The sequence below is a fragment of the Rhinopithecus roxellana genome, chromosome 4, assembly GCF_007565055.1.
Source record: "Rhinopithecus roxellana isolate Shanxi Qingling chromosome 4, ASM756505v1, whole genome shotgun sequence".
NCBI classification, from domain to species: domain Eukaryota; kingdom Metazoa; phylum Chordata; class Mammalia; order Primates; family Cercopithecidae; genus Rhinopithecus; species Rhinopithecus roxellana.
The window spans coordinates 71,158,592-71,172,853 of record NC_044552.1 but is presented as its reverse complement, the minus strand read 5'-3'; the positions used below and the strand labels follow the sequence as shown (position 1 = coordinate 71,172,853).

Sequence of the window (14,262 nt, the reverse complement as noted above, 5' to 3'; positions counted from 1 at the left end):
CACACCACCACACCTGGCTAATTTTTCTATTTTTTAGTAGAGACAGTTTCACCATGTTGGCCAGGCTGGTCTCAAACTCCTGACCTCAGGTGATCCACCTGCCTCAGTCTCCCAACATGCTGGGATTACAGGCGTGAGCCACCACACCTGGTCAGAATATTAACAAACGAAACTCTCTAATTGGAGTGGGGCCAGGCATGGTGGCTCATGCCTGTAATCTCAGCATTTCGAGAGGCCCAGGCAGATGGATCACTTAAAGCCAGGAGTTCAAGACCAGCCTGGCCAACAGGGTGAAAACCTGTCTCTACTAAAAATACAAAAATTAGTTGAACGTGATCGTGCGTGCCTGTAATCCCAGCTACTCGGGAGGCTGAGACATGAGAATTGTTTGAATCTGGGAGGCAGAGGTTGCAGTGAGCCAAGATTGTGGCACTGCACTCCAGTCTGGGCAATAGAGCAAGACTCTGTCTGAAAAAAAAAAAAAAAAAAAAAAAAAGACAGAGTAGGCTGGACACAGTGGTTCACACCTGTAATCATAGACCTTTGGGAAGCCAAAGTGGGAGGATCACTTGAGGCCAGGAGTTCAAGACCAACCTAGGCAACATAGTGAGAACATGTGTCTACAATTTTTTTTTTCCCCCGGAGAACTGAGTCTCGCTCTGTCACCCAGCCTGGAGTGCAGTAGCACGATCTCAGCTCACTGCAACCTCCGCCTCCCAGGTTCAAGCAATTATCCTGCTTCAGCCTCCCAAGTAGCTAGAATTAAAGGCACCCGCCATCATGCCCAGCTAATTTTTGTATTTTTAGTAGAGACAGGGTTTCACCATGTTGGCCAGGCTGGTCTCGAATTCCTGACCTCAGGTGATTTGCCCACTTCGGCCTCAAAGTGCTGAGATTACAGGAGTGAGCCACCATGCCCAGCAACAAAAATTTGTTTAAAAAAATAGCTAGGCATGTCAGCACACACCTATAGTCCCAGCTTCTTGGGAAGCTGAGGTGGGAAAATTGCTTGAGCTTGGGATGTCAAGGCTGCAGTGACCTGTGATCATGTCACTGCACTCCAGCCTGGGAGACAGGTGAGACTCTGTCCTTAAAAAAGAAAAAGACATAGAATGGCTGAATGGATGAAAAAAACAACACCCAGTGATCTGTTACCTACAAGAAACATACTTCATCAATAAAGATACATATAGACTGAAAATTAAGGGATGGAAAAGGATATTTCATGCCAATGAAAACCAAAGAAGAGCGGGAGTAGCTACACTCATATCAGACAAAATAAATTTCAAGACAAAAACTGTAAGAAGAGACAAAGCAATCATTCTATAATAAAGGGGTCAGCCAGGCATGGTGGCTCATGCCTATAATCCCAGCACTTTGGGAGACTGAGGTGGGTGGATCACCTGAGGTCAGGAGTTCAAGACCAGCATGTCCAACATGGTGAAACCCCATCTCTACTAAAAATACAAAAAATTAGCCAGGTACGGTACTGTAAACCCAGCTACTTGGGAGGCTGAGGCAGGAGAATTGCTTGAACCCAGGAGGCAAAGGTTGCCGTGAGTCGAGATTGTGCCATTGCACTCCTACCTGGATGACAGAGCGAGACTCTGTCTCAAAATAATAACAACAACAACAACAACAACAACAACAAAAGGGTCAATTCAGCAAGAGGATATAATGATTGTAAATATATATGCACCCAACACTGGAGCACTCAGATATATAAAGAAAATCTTATTAGAGCTAAAGAGAGAGACAGACCTCAATATAAAAATAGCTGGAGACTTCAACACGCCACTTTCAGCACTGAGCAGATCTCCCAGACAGAAAATCAACAAAGAAACATCAGATTTAATCTGCCCTATAAAACAAATGGACCTAATAGATACTTACAGAACATTTCATCCAACAGCTGCAGAATACACATTCTTCTCCTCAGCACACGGATCATTCTCAAGGATAGATCATATATTAGGTCACAAACAAGTCTTTAAACATTAAAAAGAAAAAAACTGAAATAATATCAAGTATCTTCTCTGACCACAATGGAATAACACTAAAAATCAATAAGAGGATTTTTGGAAACTATACAAACATATGGAAAGTAAATAATATGCTCCTGGATGACCAGTCAGTGAATGAAGAAATTAAGAAGGAATTTGAAAAATTTGTTGAAACAAATGATTATGGAAACACAACACACTAAAACCTATGGGATATAGTGAAAGCAGTACTAAGAGAGAAATTTATAGCTATAAATGCCTACATCAAAAAAGAAGAAAAAATTCAAATAAATAACCTAACAAAGATTTTTTAAAAACTAGAAAAGCAAGAGCCAACCAAACCCAAACTTAGTAGAAGAGAAGAAATAATAAAGAGGAGAAATAAATACAATTTAAAATAAGATAATACAATCGACAAAACAAAATGTTGGTTTTTTGAAAAGATAAACAAAATTGACAAATCTTTAGCCAGACTAAGAAAAAAAGAGAGAAGACAGCAAATAAAGAAAATCAGAGATGAAAAAGAAGACATTACAAAAGACACTGCAGAAATTCAAAGGATCATTAGTGACTACTATGAGCAACTATATGCCAATGAATTGGAAAATCTAGAAGAAATGGATAACTTTCTAGACATATACAACCTATCAAATTGAACCATGAAGAAATCCACAACTTGAACACACCAATAACAAGTAATAAGATTGAAGTTGTAATAAAAAGTCTCCCAGTAAAGCAAAGCCCAAGATGGCTTCACTGTTGAATTCTGCCAAACATTTAAAGAAGAACTAATACCAACTCTAATCAAACTGTTCTAAAAAATACAGGAGGAGGGAATACTTCCAAACTCATTCTACAAGACCAGTATTATCCTGATACCCAAACTAGACAAAGACACATCAAAAAAAGAAAACTATAGGCCACTTTCTCTGATGAATATCAATGCAAAAATCAACAAAACTAAATTCAAAACAAAATTTGCTTTACTAGCAAATGAAATTCAATAATACATTTAAAAGATTATTCATCATGACCAAGTGGGATTTATTCCAGGGAGGCAAGGATAGTTCAACATACACAAATCAATTAATGTGATACATCATATCAACAGAATGAAGGACAAAAACCATGTGATCATATCAATCATATGATCAAAAACCGTATGATCAAACCATATGATGCTAAAAAAGCATTAGGCAAGGTTCAACATCCCTTCATGATAAAAACCCTCAAAAGACTGGGCATAGAAGAAACATATGTCAACATAATAAAAACCATATATGACAAATCCATAGCTACTATCATACTGAATGGGCAAAAACTGAAAGCCTTTCCTCTTAGATCTGGAACATGACAAGGATGCCCATTTTCACCACTGTTATTCGACATAGTACTGGAGGTCCTAGCTAGAGCAATTAGGCAAGAGAAAGACATAGGGCAGGCGCAGTGGGTCACTCCTATAATCCCAGCACTTTGGGAGGCCAAGGCGGGCAGATCACCTGAGGTCAGGAGTTCAAGACCAGCCTTGCCAACATAGTGAAACCCTGTCTCTACTAAAAATACAAAAAATTAGCCAGGCGTAGTGGTGGGCACCTGTAGTCCCAGCTACTCGGGAGGCTGAAGCAGGAGAATTGCTTGAACCCAGGTGGCGGAGGTTACAGCGAGCCGAGATCACGCCACTGCACTTCAGCCTGGGTAACAAAAGCAAAACTCCATCTCAAAAAAAAAAGAAAGAGACAGATGGAGAAAGATATAAAAGGAAATTGGAAGGGATGAAGTCAAATTATCCTTGTTTGCAGATGATAGGATCTTATAATTGGAAAAACCTAAAAACTTCATCAAAAAACGATTAGAACTGATAAATTCAGTAAAGTTGCAGGATACAAAATCAACATATGAAAATCAATAGCATTTTTATATGCCAACAGTGAACAATCTGATAAAGAAATCAAAAAAGTAATCCTATTTATAGTAAACACAAATAAAATTAAATACCTAGAAATTAACCAAAGTGAAAGATTTCTATGATAAAAACTATAAAATACAAATGAAATAAATTGAAGAGGACACAAAAAAGAAAAATATTACATGTTCATGGATTGGAAGAATCAATATTATTAAAATGTCCCTACTACCCAAAGCAATCTACAGATTCAATGCAATCCCTATCAAAATACCAATCCCATTCGTCACAGAAATAAAAAAAAAAAAAAAAATCCTAAAATTTATATGGAACCCTGAAAGACCCAGAAAAGCCAAAGCTATCCTGAGCAAAAAGAACAAAACTGGAAGAATTATATTACCTGACTTCAAATAATACTACAGAGCTATAGTAACCAAAACAGCATGGTACTGGCATAAAAACAGTCACAGACCAATGGAACAGAACAGAGAACCCAGAAGCAAATCCACACACCTACAGTGAACTCATTTGTGACAAAGGTGCCAAGAATATACACTGGGAAAAAAGTCTCTTTAATAAATAGTGCTGGGAAAACTGGATATCCATATGATGAAGAATAAAACTAGACCCCTACTTCTTGCCATATACAAAAGTCAAATCAAAATTTATTAAAGACGGAAATCAAAGACCTCAGACTATGAAACTACTACAAGAAAGCATTGGGGAAATTCTCCAGGACATTGGCCAGGGCAAAAATTTCTTGAGTAATACCCCACAAGCACAGTCTACCAAAGCAAAAATGGACAAAGGGGATCACATCAAGTTAAAAAGCTTCCTCGCAGCAACAGAAACAATAAAAAATGTGAAGAGACAACCCATGGAATGGGAGAAAATATATGCAAACTACTTATCTGACAAGAGATTCATAACAAGAATATATAAGGAGTTCAAACAATGCTATAGGAAAAAATCTAATTATCCAATCAAAAAATGGGCAAAACTTTTGAATAGACATTTCTCAAAAAGAAGACATACAAATGGCAAACGGACATATGAAAAGGTGCCTAGCACCACTGATTACCAGAGAAATGCAAATCAAAACTACAATGAGATATCATCTCACCCCAGTTAAAATGGCTTTTATCCAAATGTCTGGCAATAACAAATGCTGGTGAGGATGCGGAGAAAAGGGAACCCTTGTACACTGTTGGTGGGAATGTAAATTTGTACAACCACCATGGAGAACAGTTTGGCGGTTCCTCAAAAAACTAAAAATAGAGCTATCATATGATCCAGCAATCTCACTGCTGGGTATATACCAAAAGAAAGAATATCAGTATATTGGCCACGTGCAGTGGCTCAGGCCTGTAATCCCAGCACTTTGGGGAGCCGAGGCGGGCAGATCATGATGTCAGGAGATTGAGACCATCCTGGCTAACATGATGAAATCCCGTCTCTACTAAAAATATAAAAAATTAGCCAGGCGTCATGGTGGGCGCCTGCAGTCCCAGCTACTCGGGAGGCTGAGGCAGGAGAATGGCGTGAACCCGGGAGGCGGAGCTTGCAGTGAGCCGAGATCGCGCCGCTGCACTCCAGTCGGGGTGACAGAGAGAGAGAGCGGGGGGGCGGGGAGGGGGGGAGATGGGTAGGAAGGAAGGGAGGGAGGGAGGGAGGGAGGAAGGAAGGGAGGAAGGGAGGGAGGGAGGGAGGAAGGGAGGAAGGGAGGGAGGGAGGGAGGGAGGGAGGGAGGAAGATCAGTATATTAAAGAGATATCTGCATTCCCAAGTTTGTTGGAGCACGTTCACAATAGCCAAGATTTGGAAGCAACCTAAGTGCCCATACGTATTTACACACAATGGAGTACTATTTAGCCACAAAAAAAAAAAAAAAAAAAAAATGAAATCTGTAATTTGCAACAACATGGATAGAACTGGAGGTCACTATGTTAAGTGAAATCCACCAGGCACAGAAAGACAAACATCGCATATTTTCACACTTATATGTGGGGCCTAAAAATCAAAACCATTGAATTCATGGAGTTAGAGACTAGAAGGGTGGTTACCAAAGGCTGGGAGGGTAGTAGGGTAGAGGGTAGCTGGGGATGGTTAATGGGTACCAAAAAAATTGAAAGAATGAGTAAGACCTAGTATTTGATAGTACAAGAGGGGGACTATAGTCAATAATAATTGTACATTTTAAAATAACTAAAATGGGCTGGGCACAGTGACTCACGCCTATAATCCCAGCACTCTGGGAGGCCAAGGTAGGTGGATTGCTTGAGGTCAGGAGTTTGAGACCAGCCTGGCCAAGATGGTGAAACCCCCCTCTCTACTAAAAATACAGTGCACTCCAGCCTGGGAGACACAGCAAGACCCTGTCTCAAAAAAAAAAAAAAAGAAAGAAAGAAAGGAAAAAAGAGTCATGTTGATAAAAGTCAAAATGGTGTTTACCTTTCCATGTATGGGGGTTGGGGCAGGGAAATGGTGGTGTATGGAGTGGATATTGACCACAGAGGAACATAAGGAAAGTTTCTAGCGTGCTGGAAACGTTTTCTACCTTGAGCTGGTATTATGTTTGTGCCTCCTCAAAATTCCTTTGTTGAAATCTAATCCCCAGTGTGATTGTATTAGGAAGTGGGCCCTCTAGGAGGAATTAGGTCATAAGGATGGAGCCCTGAGAAATGGGATTAGTGCCCTTATAAGAAGGGACATGAGAGAAATGATCTTTCTCTCCCCTCTGTGAGGCCACAAGAAGACACTAGCTGTAAACCTAGAAGGAGGCCTTCACCAAGAATCCAACCACTTTGGCATCCTGATCTCAGACTTCCAGTCTTCAGAACTGTAGAAAGAAACGTTTGTTGTTTCAACCACTTTTTTTTTTTTTTTTTTTTTTTTTTTTTGAGATGGAGTCTCGCTTTGTCGCCCAGGCTGGAGTGTGGTGGCCAGATCTCGGCTCACTGCAAGCTCCGTCTCCCAGGTTCACACCATTCTCCTACCTCAGCCTCCTGAGTAGCTGGGACTACAGGCGCCGCCACTTCGCCCGGCTAGTTTTTTTGTATTTTTTAGTAGAGATGGGGTTTCACCGTGTTAGCCAGGATGGTCTCGATCTCCTGACCTCGTGATCCGCCCGCCTCGGCCTCCCTAAGTGCTGGGATTACAGGCTTGAGCCACTGCGCCCGGCCTCAACCACTCTTTATAGTATAGTTATAGAAGCCTGAGCTAAGACCACAGTGACGTGGTCACATGGGCACCCACAAATGTAAAAGTTGATTGAGTTGCACACTTCAGATGAACACTCTTTTAGCAGTTTACTGTGTGTATGTTAAATTTCAATAAAAAGGTAAAAATTGGCCGGGTGCGGTGGCTCACACATGTAATCCCAGCACATTGGAAGGCTGAGGCAGGTGGATCATCTGAGGTCAGGAGTTTGAGACCAGCCTGACGAACATGGTGAAACCCTGTCTCTACTAAATACAAAAAATTAGCCAGGAGTGGTGGTGTACACCTATAATCCCAGCTACTTGGGAGGCTGAGGCAGGAGAATCGCTTGAACCTGGGAGGAGGTTGCACTGAGCTAAGATGGCACCACTGCACTCCAGCCTGGGCAACGAGCAAAACTCTGTCTCAAAAAAAAAGGTAAAAATCTGGCCGCTCCACTTTTAGCACTTTACTGTGTGTATGTTAAACTTCAATAAAAAGATAAAAATCTGGGCGCAGTGGCTCACGCCTGTAATCCCAGTATTTTGGGAGGCCAAGGCGGGTGGATCACCTGAAATAAGGAATTCAAGACCAGCCTGACCAACAGGGTGAAACCCCATTTCTACTAAAAATACAAAAATTAGCCAGGTGTGGTGGTGGGCACCTGTTATCCCAGCTACTCAGGAGGCTGAGGCAGGAGAGTGGCTTGAACCCGGGAAGCAGAGGCTGCAGTGAGCCGAGATGGTGCCACTGCATGTCAGCTTGGGTGGCAGAGCGAGATTAACTCAAAAAAAAGTAAAAATCTTTCTGCCAATGTGTCCCTTTCTCTGCCCCCAACCACGACTGCCATCACATTGAAGCAGAGGGTCTAGACAGAGGTGGGATAAAGTGGTAGGCTGAGTGCAGCACAGTTAACACCCAGAGGGCTTCCTGATTCTCTTAATCCATATCCCTCGCTTAGCTGAGCCCAGGGCTGTACCACTGCCCTGCCTTTAGGAGCCCAGTAAGGACTTTCCGCAGGCCATCCGCCATGTCCGTCTTCACACTGAGGTTTGCCTTGGCCTCTGTCCCGCCTATGTGGATAATCCCCACCTTAAATCATCCTAGGGCAGGAAAAAGGCAGAGAGGAAGAGGAGGATGCCCTAGGAGAGGAGGTGATGGAGGTGGGAGGTCGCAGAGACTGAAAGCTCAAGAAATTCCTAAGCAAAGACAGTGATTAAATACGCTCCATTACAGAGGGGGAAGAAGGTACATAAAAGTCTTGGAAGATGTAAAAGGTAAAAATCAGCCAGGTGCAGTGGCTCATGCCTGTAATCCCAGCACTATGGGAGGCTGAGGCGGGTGGATTACCTGAGGTCAGGAGTTGGAGACTAGCCTGGCCAACATGGCGAAACCCCCATCTCTACTTAAAAAAATACAAAAAATTAGCCGGGCGTGGTGGCAGGTGCCTGTAATCCCAGCTACTCGGGAGGCTGAGGCAGGAGAATGGCTTGAGCCCAGCAGATGGAGGTTGCAGTGAGCCGAGATTGCGCCACTGCACTCAGCCTGGGTGACAAAAGCGAAACTCCATCTCAAAATAAATAAATAAATTAATTAATTAATTAATTAATTAATTAAATAAAAGATATGCTCTAGAATATGGTGGAATTATGGCAGATTTTTATTTTTGCTTGTCTATATTTTCTAAATGCTTTATAACAATTCTGTATTACTTTTGCTATAAGAAAAATAAAATGTTTTGAGCTTCACAGCACTTAAACTACATGCCCTGGTAAGAAGGACACAGTACTCAACAGTTCCCAACATACCATGTTCCATCTTCATCTTTGGTCAACCTGCCCTGGTCTTAGGTGATTTCAGGTCAACCCAATTCACAATCATCTATGATGATCTTAGGTAATGTATCACTTTAAGACTGTGCAAAAGACATTATTTTGCTGGGAGTTTATTTCTTCATAACACATAACAAATGACTAAAGAGGTAGCCAAGAAAGAAAACATGCCCGGGCACACACATGAGCGGAGTGTGCTGGATTCTCTGCAGCACCACACAACAGGCAGGCCCTGGGCACAGAGCTGTGAAGGAGGGAGCAGGACATCAGGCTGTCAGGGCCTCGGCTTTTCATGATGCTCTTCTCTTTCCACACTAGTTTCCAAGAAAGGCTCTGTAGACGACTCTCTCTTTCTCTTTTTTTTAGTTGGAGTCTGGCTCTGCCACCTAGGCAGAAGTGCAGTGGCACGATCTCGTCTCATTGCAATCTCCGCCTCCCAGGTTCATGCAATTCTCTGCCTCAGCTTCCCGAGTAGCTGGGATTACAGATGCCTGCCACCACGCCTGGCTAATTTTTGTATTTTTAGTAGCAACGGGGTTTCACCCTGTTGGCCAGGCTGGTCTTGAACTCCTGACCTCGTGATCCCCCCGCCTTGGCCTCCCAGAGTTTTTTTGTTTTTTTGTTTTTTTTTTTTTTGAGATGGAGTCTTGCTCTGTCCCCCAGGCTGGAGTGCAGTAGCTCAATCTCGCCTCACTGCAACCACCACCTCCCAGGTTCAGGCAATTCTCCTGCCTCAGCCTCTTGAGTAGCTGGGATTAGAGGTGCCCGCCACCACGCCTGGCTAATTTGTATAGGCTAGTCACTGCTTCTCTTTCCCCATTCCTGCTTCAGATGGCACATGGCTGTCGCCACCATTTAAAAATCATGTCAACATGGATTGGACTCCATTCTATACTCAGCTTGGTGCCCAAGGTTGCTGTGACCGAGTGCTACCAAAGAGAAAATTTGAGGTGGCCTGGGATGACCCCAGGAGGCTTCTCTGGGAGAAGTGGGCTTACCAAGCTCTGGACAGAAGCAAGTAGTTGGGACAGGCAGGGAGATGGCTTGCATAAGGGCTCAGAGGCAGGACTATGTTGAAACTATCTGGCTGGACAGAGAATCTGAGATGAGACCTCCTCCCCAGAAGCTCAGGATGTACTTATTAGAAGGATGGATAGGATGGTAAGACACAGAAGAGCGAGCTGATTCATTTGGATGTCGAGTCGAGGAAATGGTCTGAGTAGCCCAGAGATATGCTGAAAATGTACTTTAGAAAAATCTATCTGTACAGGATGGGTAAGGAAGGGTGAAGTGGTGATGAGAAAGCTAGGCCGAAGCCCACTACCCAACAGAGAAAGAACTTAGGGAGGCAGCCATAGAAACAGACACTGGGAAATAAAAATCACTGGATTTTAGGACCGGGCGCAGTGGCTCACGCCTGTAGTCCCGGCACTTTGGGAGGCTGAGGCAAGCAGATCACCTGAGGTCAGGTGTTCGAGATCAGCCTCGGCAACATGATGTAAACCCCCATCTCTAAAAAAATACAAAAAGGAGCCAGGCATGATGGCGGGCACTGTAATCACAGCTCCTCGGGAGGCTGAGGCAGGAGAATCACTTGAACTTGGGAGGTGGAGGTTGCAGTGAGCCAGGATCACGCCACTGCACTCCAACCTGGGCAACAGCAAGACTCTGTTAAAAAAAAAAAAAAAAAAAGGCCGGGCGCGGTGGCTCAAGCCTGTAATCCCAGCACTTTGGGAGGCCGAGACAGGCGGATCATGAGGTCAGGAGATCGAGACCATCCTGGCTAACACGGTGAAACCCCGTCTCTACTAAAAATACAAAAACTAGCTGGGCGAGGTGGCGGGCGCCTGTAGTCCCAGCTACTCGGGAGGCTGAGGCAGGAGAATGGCGTAAACCCGGGAGGCGAAGCTTGCAGTGAGCTGAGATCTGGCCACTGCACTCCAGTCCAGGCGACAGAGCAAGACTCGGCCTCAAAAAAAAAAAAAAAAAAAAACTCACTAGATTTTAGAGCCTAATTGGGTGTGAAGGTCCAAATGAGGAAAGGATCACAGATGGTGCTGATGTCTCAACCTGAGGAGATTTGATTCACTTCCCTGCCCTTTCCTGTCCATTCATTCACTGAACACTGAGCACTTACCACGCAGCAGGCCCCGTGAAAGAGCCAGAGAGAAATAAGATGGGTGAAAGACAGCACCTGCCCACAAGAAGCCCATTGCTTAGTGTGAGATAAGGTGAAATCAACAGATGGCTATAAAAGGGAAGAATAATGCTAGCCCTAGGCCCAGAGGCTGCAGAGCATGGAAGAGGGGCTCTACTCTGTTCTGACAAGCATTGCCATCTATGTTACCACCCCTTCCCCACACAAGCTCCCTCTGCCAAGGCTTTAAAGAGTGGCAAATGACTCTAGAAAACCCCACAGGGCTGGGGCAGAACTTCCAGGCCCTGTGAGGAGAGCCCTGTAGATGAGGAGGAGCTCCAAGAAGCTTGTTCCCTCTCATGAGCATGAGGTGTGGGGATGGACCCCAGAAGTACCAGGGTGCCCCATACTCCATTAGGTCTCTTTTTAATTTCTTACCTAGCTCTCCTCCCACTACTCTGCAGATAGTGCTGAAATCCTGGATGTTGGAGCTGGAAAAGGTAATTCAGTACACACTCCCTTATTTTGCAGAGCAAGAAACTCCCCTGGCAGTGTTCCTCGTTCTTCATACCTCTCCACCTATTCTGCCAACAAAATTGGGTGGGGTCATTAGAAAGCTAACTGACAAATACACAATAATGTGCCAATGAAATCACAGAATGGTGTTAACAGCTGGTAATGACTTAATGTGTTTTTCCTATTAGGGTCATTTATACTTTATTACCAAAAGTTTTTTGTTTTGTTTGTTTTTGAGATGGGGGTCTCGCTCTTTCACCCAAGCTGCAAGGCAGTGACATGATCACAGCTCACGGCAGCCTTGACCTCCTGGGCTCAAGTGACCCTCCCACCTCAGCCTCCTGAGTAGCTAGGACCACAGACACGTGCCACCATGCCTGGCTAATTTTTTTTTAGAGACGGGGTTCTCACCATGTTGCCCAAGCTGCTCTCAAGCTCCTGGGCTCAAGCAATTATCCTGCCTTGGCCTCCCAAAGTGCTACAATTACAGGCATGAGCTACCACACCTGGCCTCAATAACTTTTAAAAAAATTATTTTTATGTATTTAGGGGTGAAATTGCAGGTTTCTTCCATGCATATATTGGGTAGTTTTACTAAAAGTTGTTAAAAGCCCTTAACAAAAAACAGATGAAGGAATACATCTTCCCAGGTGGAGGGTATTAGGTTAGGGAAGGTCTACAACAGTCTAGATAAAAGAGCACTGTTTTTTCAGTGGTCTCACCAAAGAAATATCTGTTTTTAATACACATACAGGCATTTATAGGTTAGAAGCATCTGCCTACCCCTTGCCTACAAAAAGACTGCAGCCTACAAAAGACTACATTGATGTCTTTGGAAATGCAGAGATGGCATTCCCAAGGTAAGAGGTCAGCAGGACTTGTTTTCTGAGGATGTGGTAAAGAAACTGGGCAAAACCTCTAGTTGCCCTCAGTGCTTGTTATACACTAATTATAATGCACTAGCATGCTAAAAGACACTCTAACTGGCACCAGGACAGTTTACAAATGCCTTGGCAACACCCAGAAGTTACTTTATATGGTTTAAAAGGGGAGGAACCAGGCTAGGTGTGGTGGCTCATGCCTGTAACCCCAGCACCTTGGGAGGCCGAGGTGGGCAGATAACTTGAGCCTAGGAGTTTGAGACCAGCCTGGGCAATATGGCAAAACCTTGTCTCTACTAAAAATACAAAAATTAACTGGGCATACGCCTGTAGTCCCAGCTACACAGCTGGCTGAGTTGGGAGGATCACTTGAGCCCAGGAGGCAGAGGTTGCAGTGAGCTGAGATCGTGCCATTGCACTCCATCCTGTGTGACAGAGCAAGACCTTGGCACGCTCTCTCTCTCTCTCTCTCTCTCACACACATGAATTACATTGATGTAAGATGGATTAATAGGAGAAAAACAAAAAACCTCTCATCCGTTAAGAAAAAAAAAAATTTTGCCAGGCATGGTGGCTCATGCCTGTAATCCCAGCACTTTGGGAGGCCGAGGCGGGCGGATAACCTGAGGTCACGAGTTTGAGACCAGCCTGACCAACATGGAGAAACCTCATCTCTACTAAAAATACAAAATTAGCCGGGCGTGGTGGCACATGCCTATAATCCCAGCTACTGGGGAGGCTGAGGCAGGAGAATCGCTTGAACCTGGGAGGCGGAGGTTGCAGTGAGCCGAGATAGAGCCATTGCACTCCAGCCTGGGCAACGAGAGTGAAACTCTGTCTCAAAAAAGCAAAAAAATAAAAAACAAACAAAAAAAAAAAAACAGGAGGCTGGGCGCGGTGGCTCACATCTGTAATCCCAGCACTTTGGGAGGCCGAGGTGGGCGGATCATGAGGTCAGGAGATCAAGACCATCCTGGCCAACATGGTAAAACCCTGTCTCTACTAAAAGTACAAAAAAAAAAAAAATTAGCCGGGCATGCTGGCGGGCGCCTGTAGTCCCAGCTACTCAGGAGGCTGATGCAGGAGAATGGCGTGAACCCAGAAGGTGGAGCTTGCAGTGAGCCAAGATCCTGCCACTGCACTCCAGCCTGGGTGACAGAGTGAGACTCCATCTCAAAAAAAAAAAAGGCCGGGCGCGGTGGCTCAAGCCTGTAATCCCAGCACTTTGGGAGGCTGAGGCAGGGGGATCACTTGAGGTCAGTAGTTCAAGACAAGCCTGGCCAACATGGTGAAACCCCATCTCTACTAAAAATACAAAAATTAGCCAGGCACGGTGGTGGGCACCTGTAATCCCAGCTACTTAGGAGGCTGAGGCAGGAGAATCACTTGAACCCAGGATGTGGAGGCTGGAGTGAGCTGAGATTGAGCCACTGCACTCCAGCCTGGGCAACAGAGTGAGACTCCGTCTCAAAAACAACAAAAAAAGAAAATACATAAATGAGCATGTCTGTGATTTAATAAAACTTTATTTACAAAACAGGCAGCAGGCCAGATTTGACCTACATAGCTTGCTGACCCCTGATCTAAACACACCAATTTAAAGAGATTTTCAGAGTGAATTTAAAAAAAAAAAAAAAAAAGTACCAAATTATATGCAGTCTACAAAACCAAACAACATACACACAATCCACCTTAAATATAATTATATACAGGGAGTTTAAAAATAAAAGGATGGAGGACAGGCATGGTGGCTCACGCCTGTAATCCCAGCACTTTGGGAGGCCAAGGCGGG

The 14,262-nt window shown here is 44.2% G+C and overlaps 1 protein-coding gene across 3 annotated transcripts in view; it reads right to left on the bottom strand.

Annotated features, from left to right (window-relative positions):
• LOC115896948 (putative uncharacterized protein C6orf99) overlaps positions 1-14,262 on the bottom strand; it is a 42,438-nt gene that overhangs the window by 13,490 nt on the left and 14,686 nt on the right. For 2 of the 3 annotated variants that reach the window (XR_004056895.1, XM_030929154.1), the window contains one exon: positions 11,512-11,657. Coding sequence is in view for 2 of the 3 variants with exons in the window: in XM_030929154.1 (XP_030785014.1) it covers positions 11,512-11,657 (146 nt within the window). In the remaining variant the exon portion in view is untranslated. The remainder of the gene's footprint in view (positions 1-11,511; positions 11,658-14,262) is intronic. The other variant, XM_030929155.1, reaches the window with a different exon arrangement.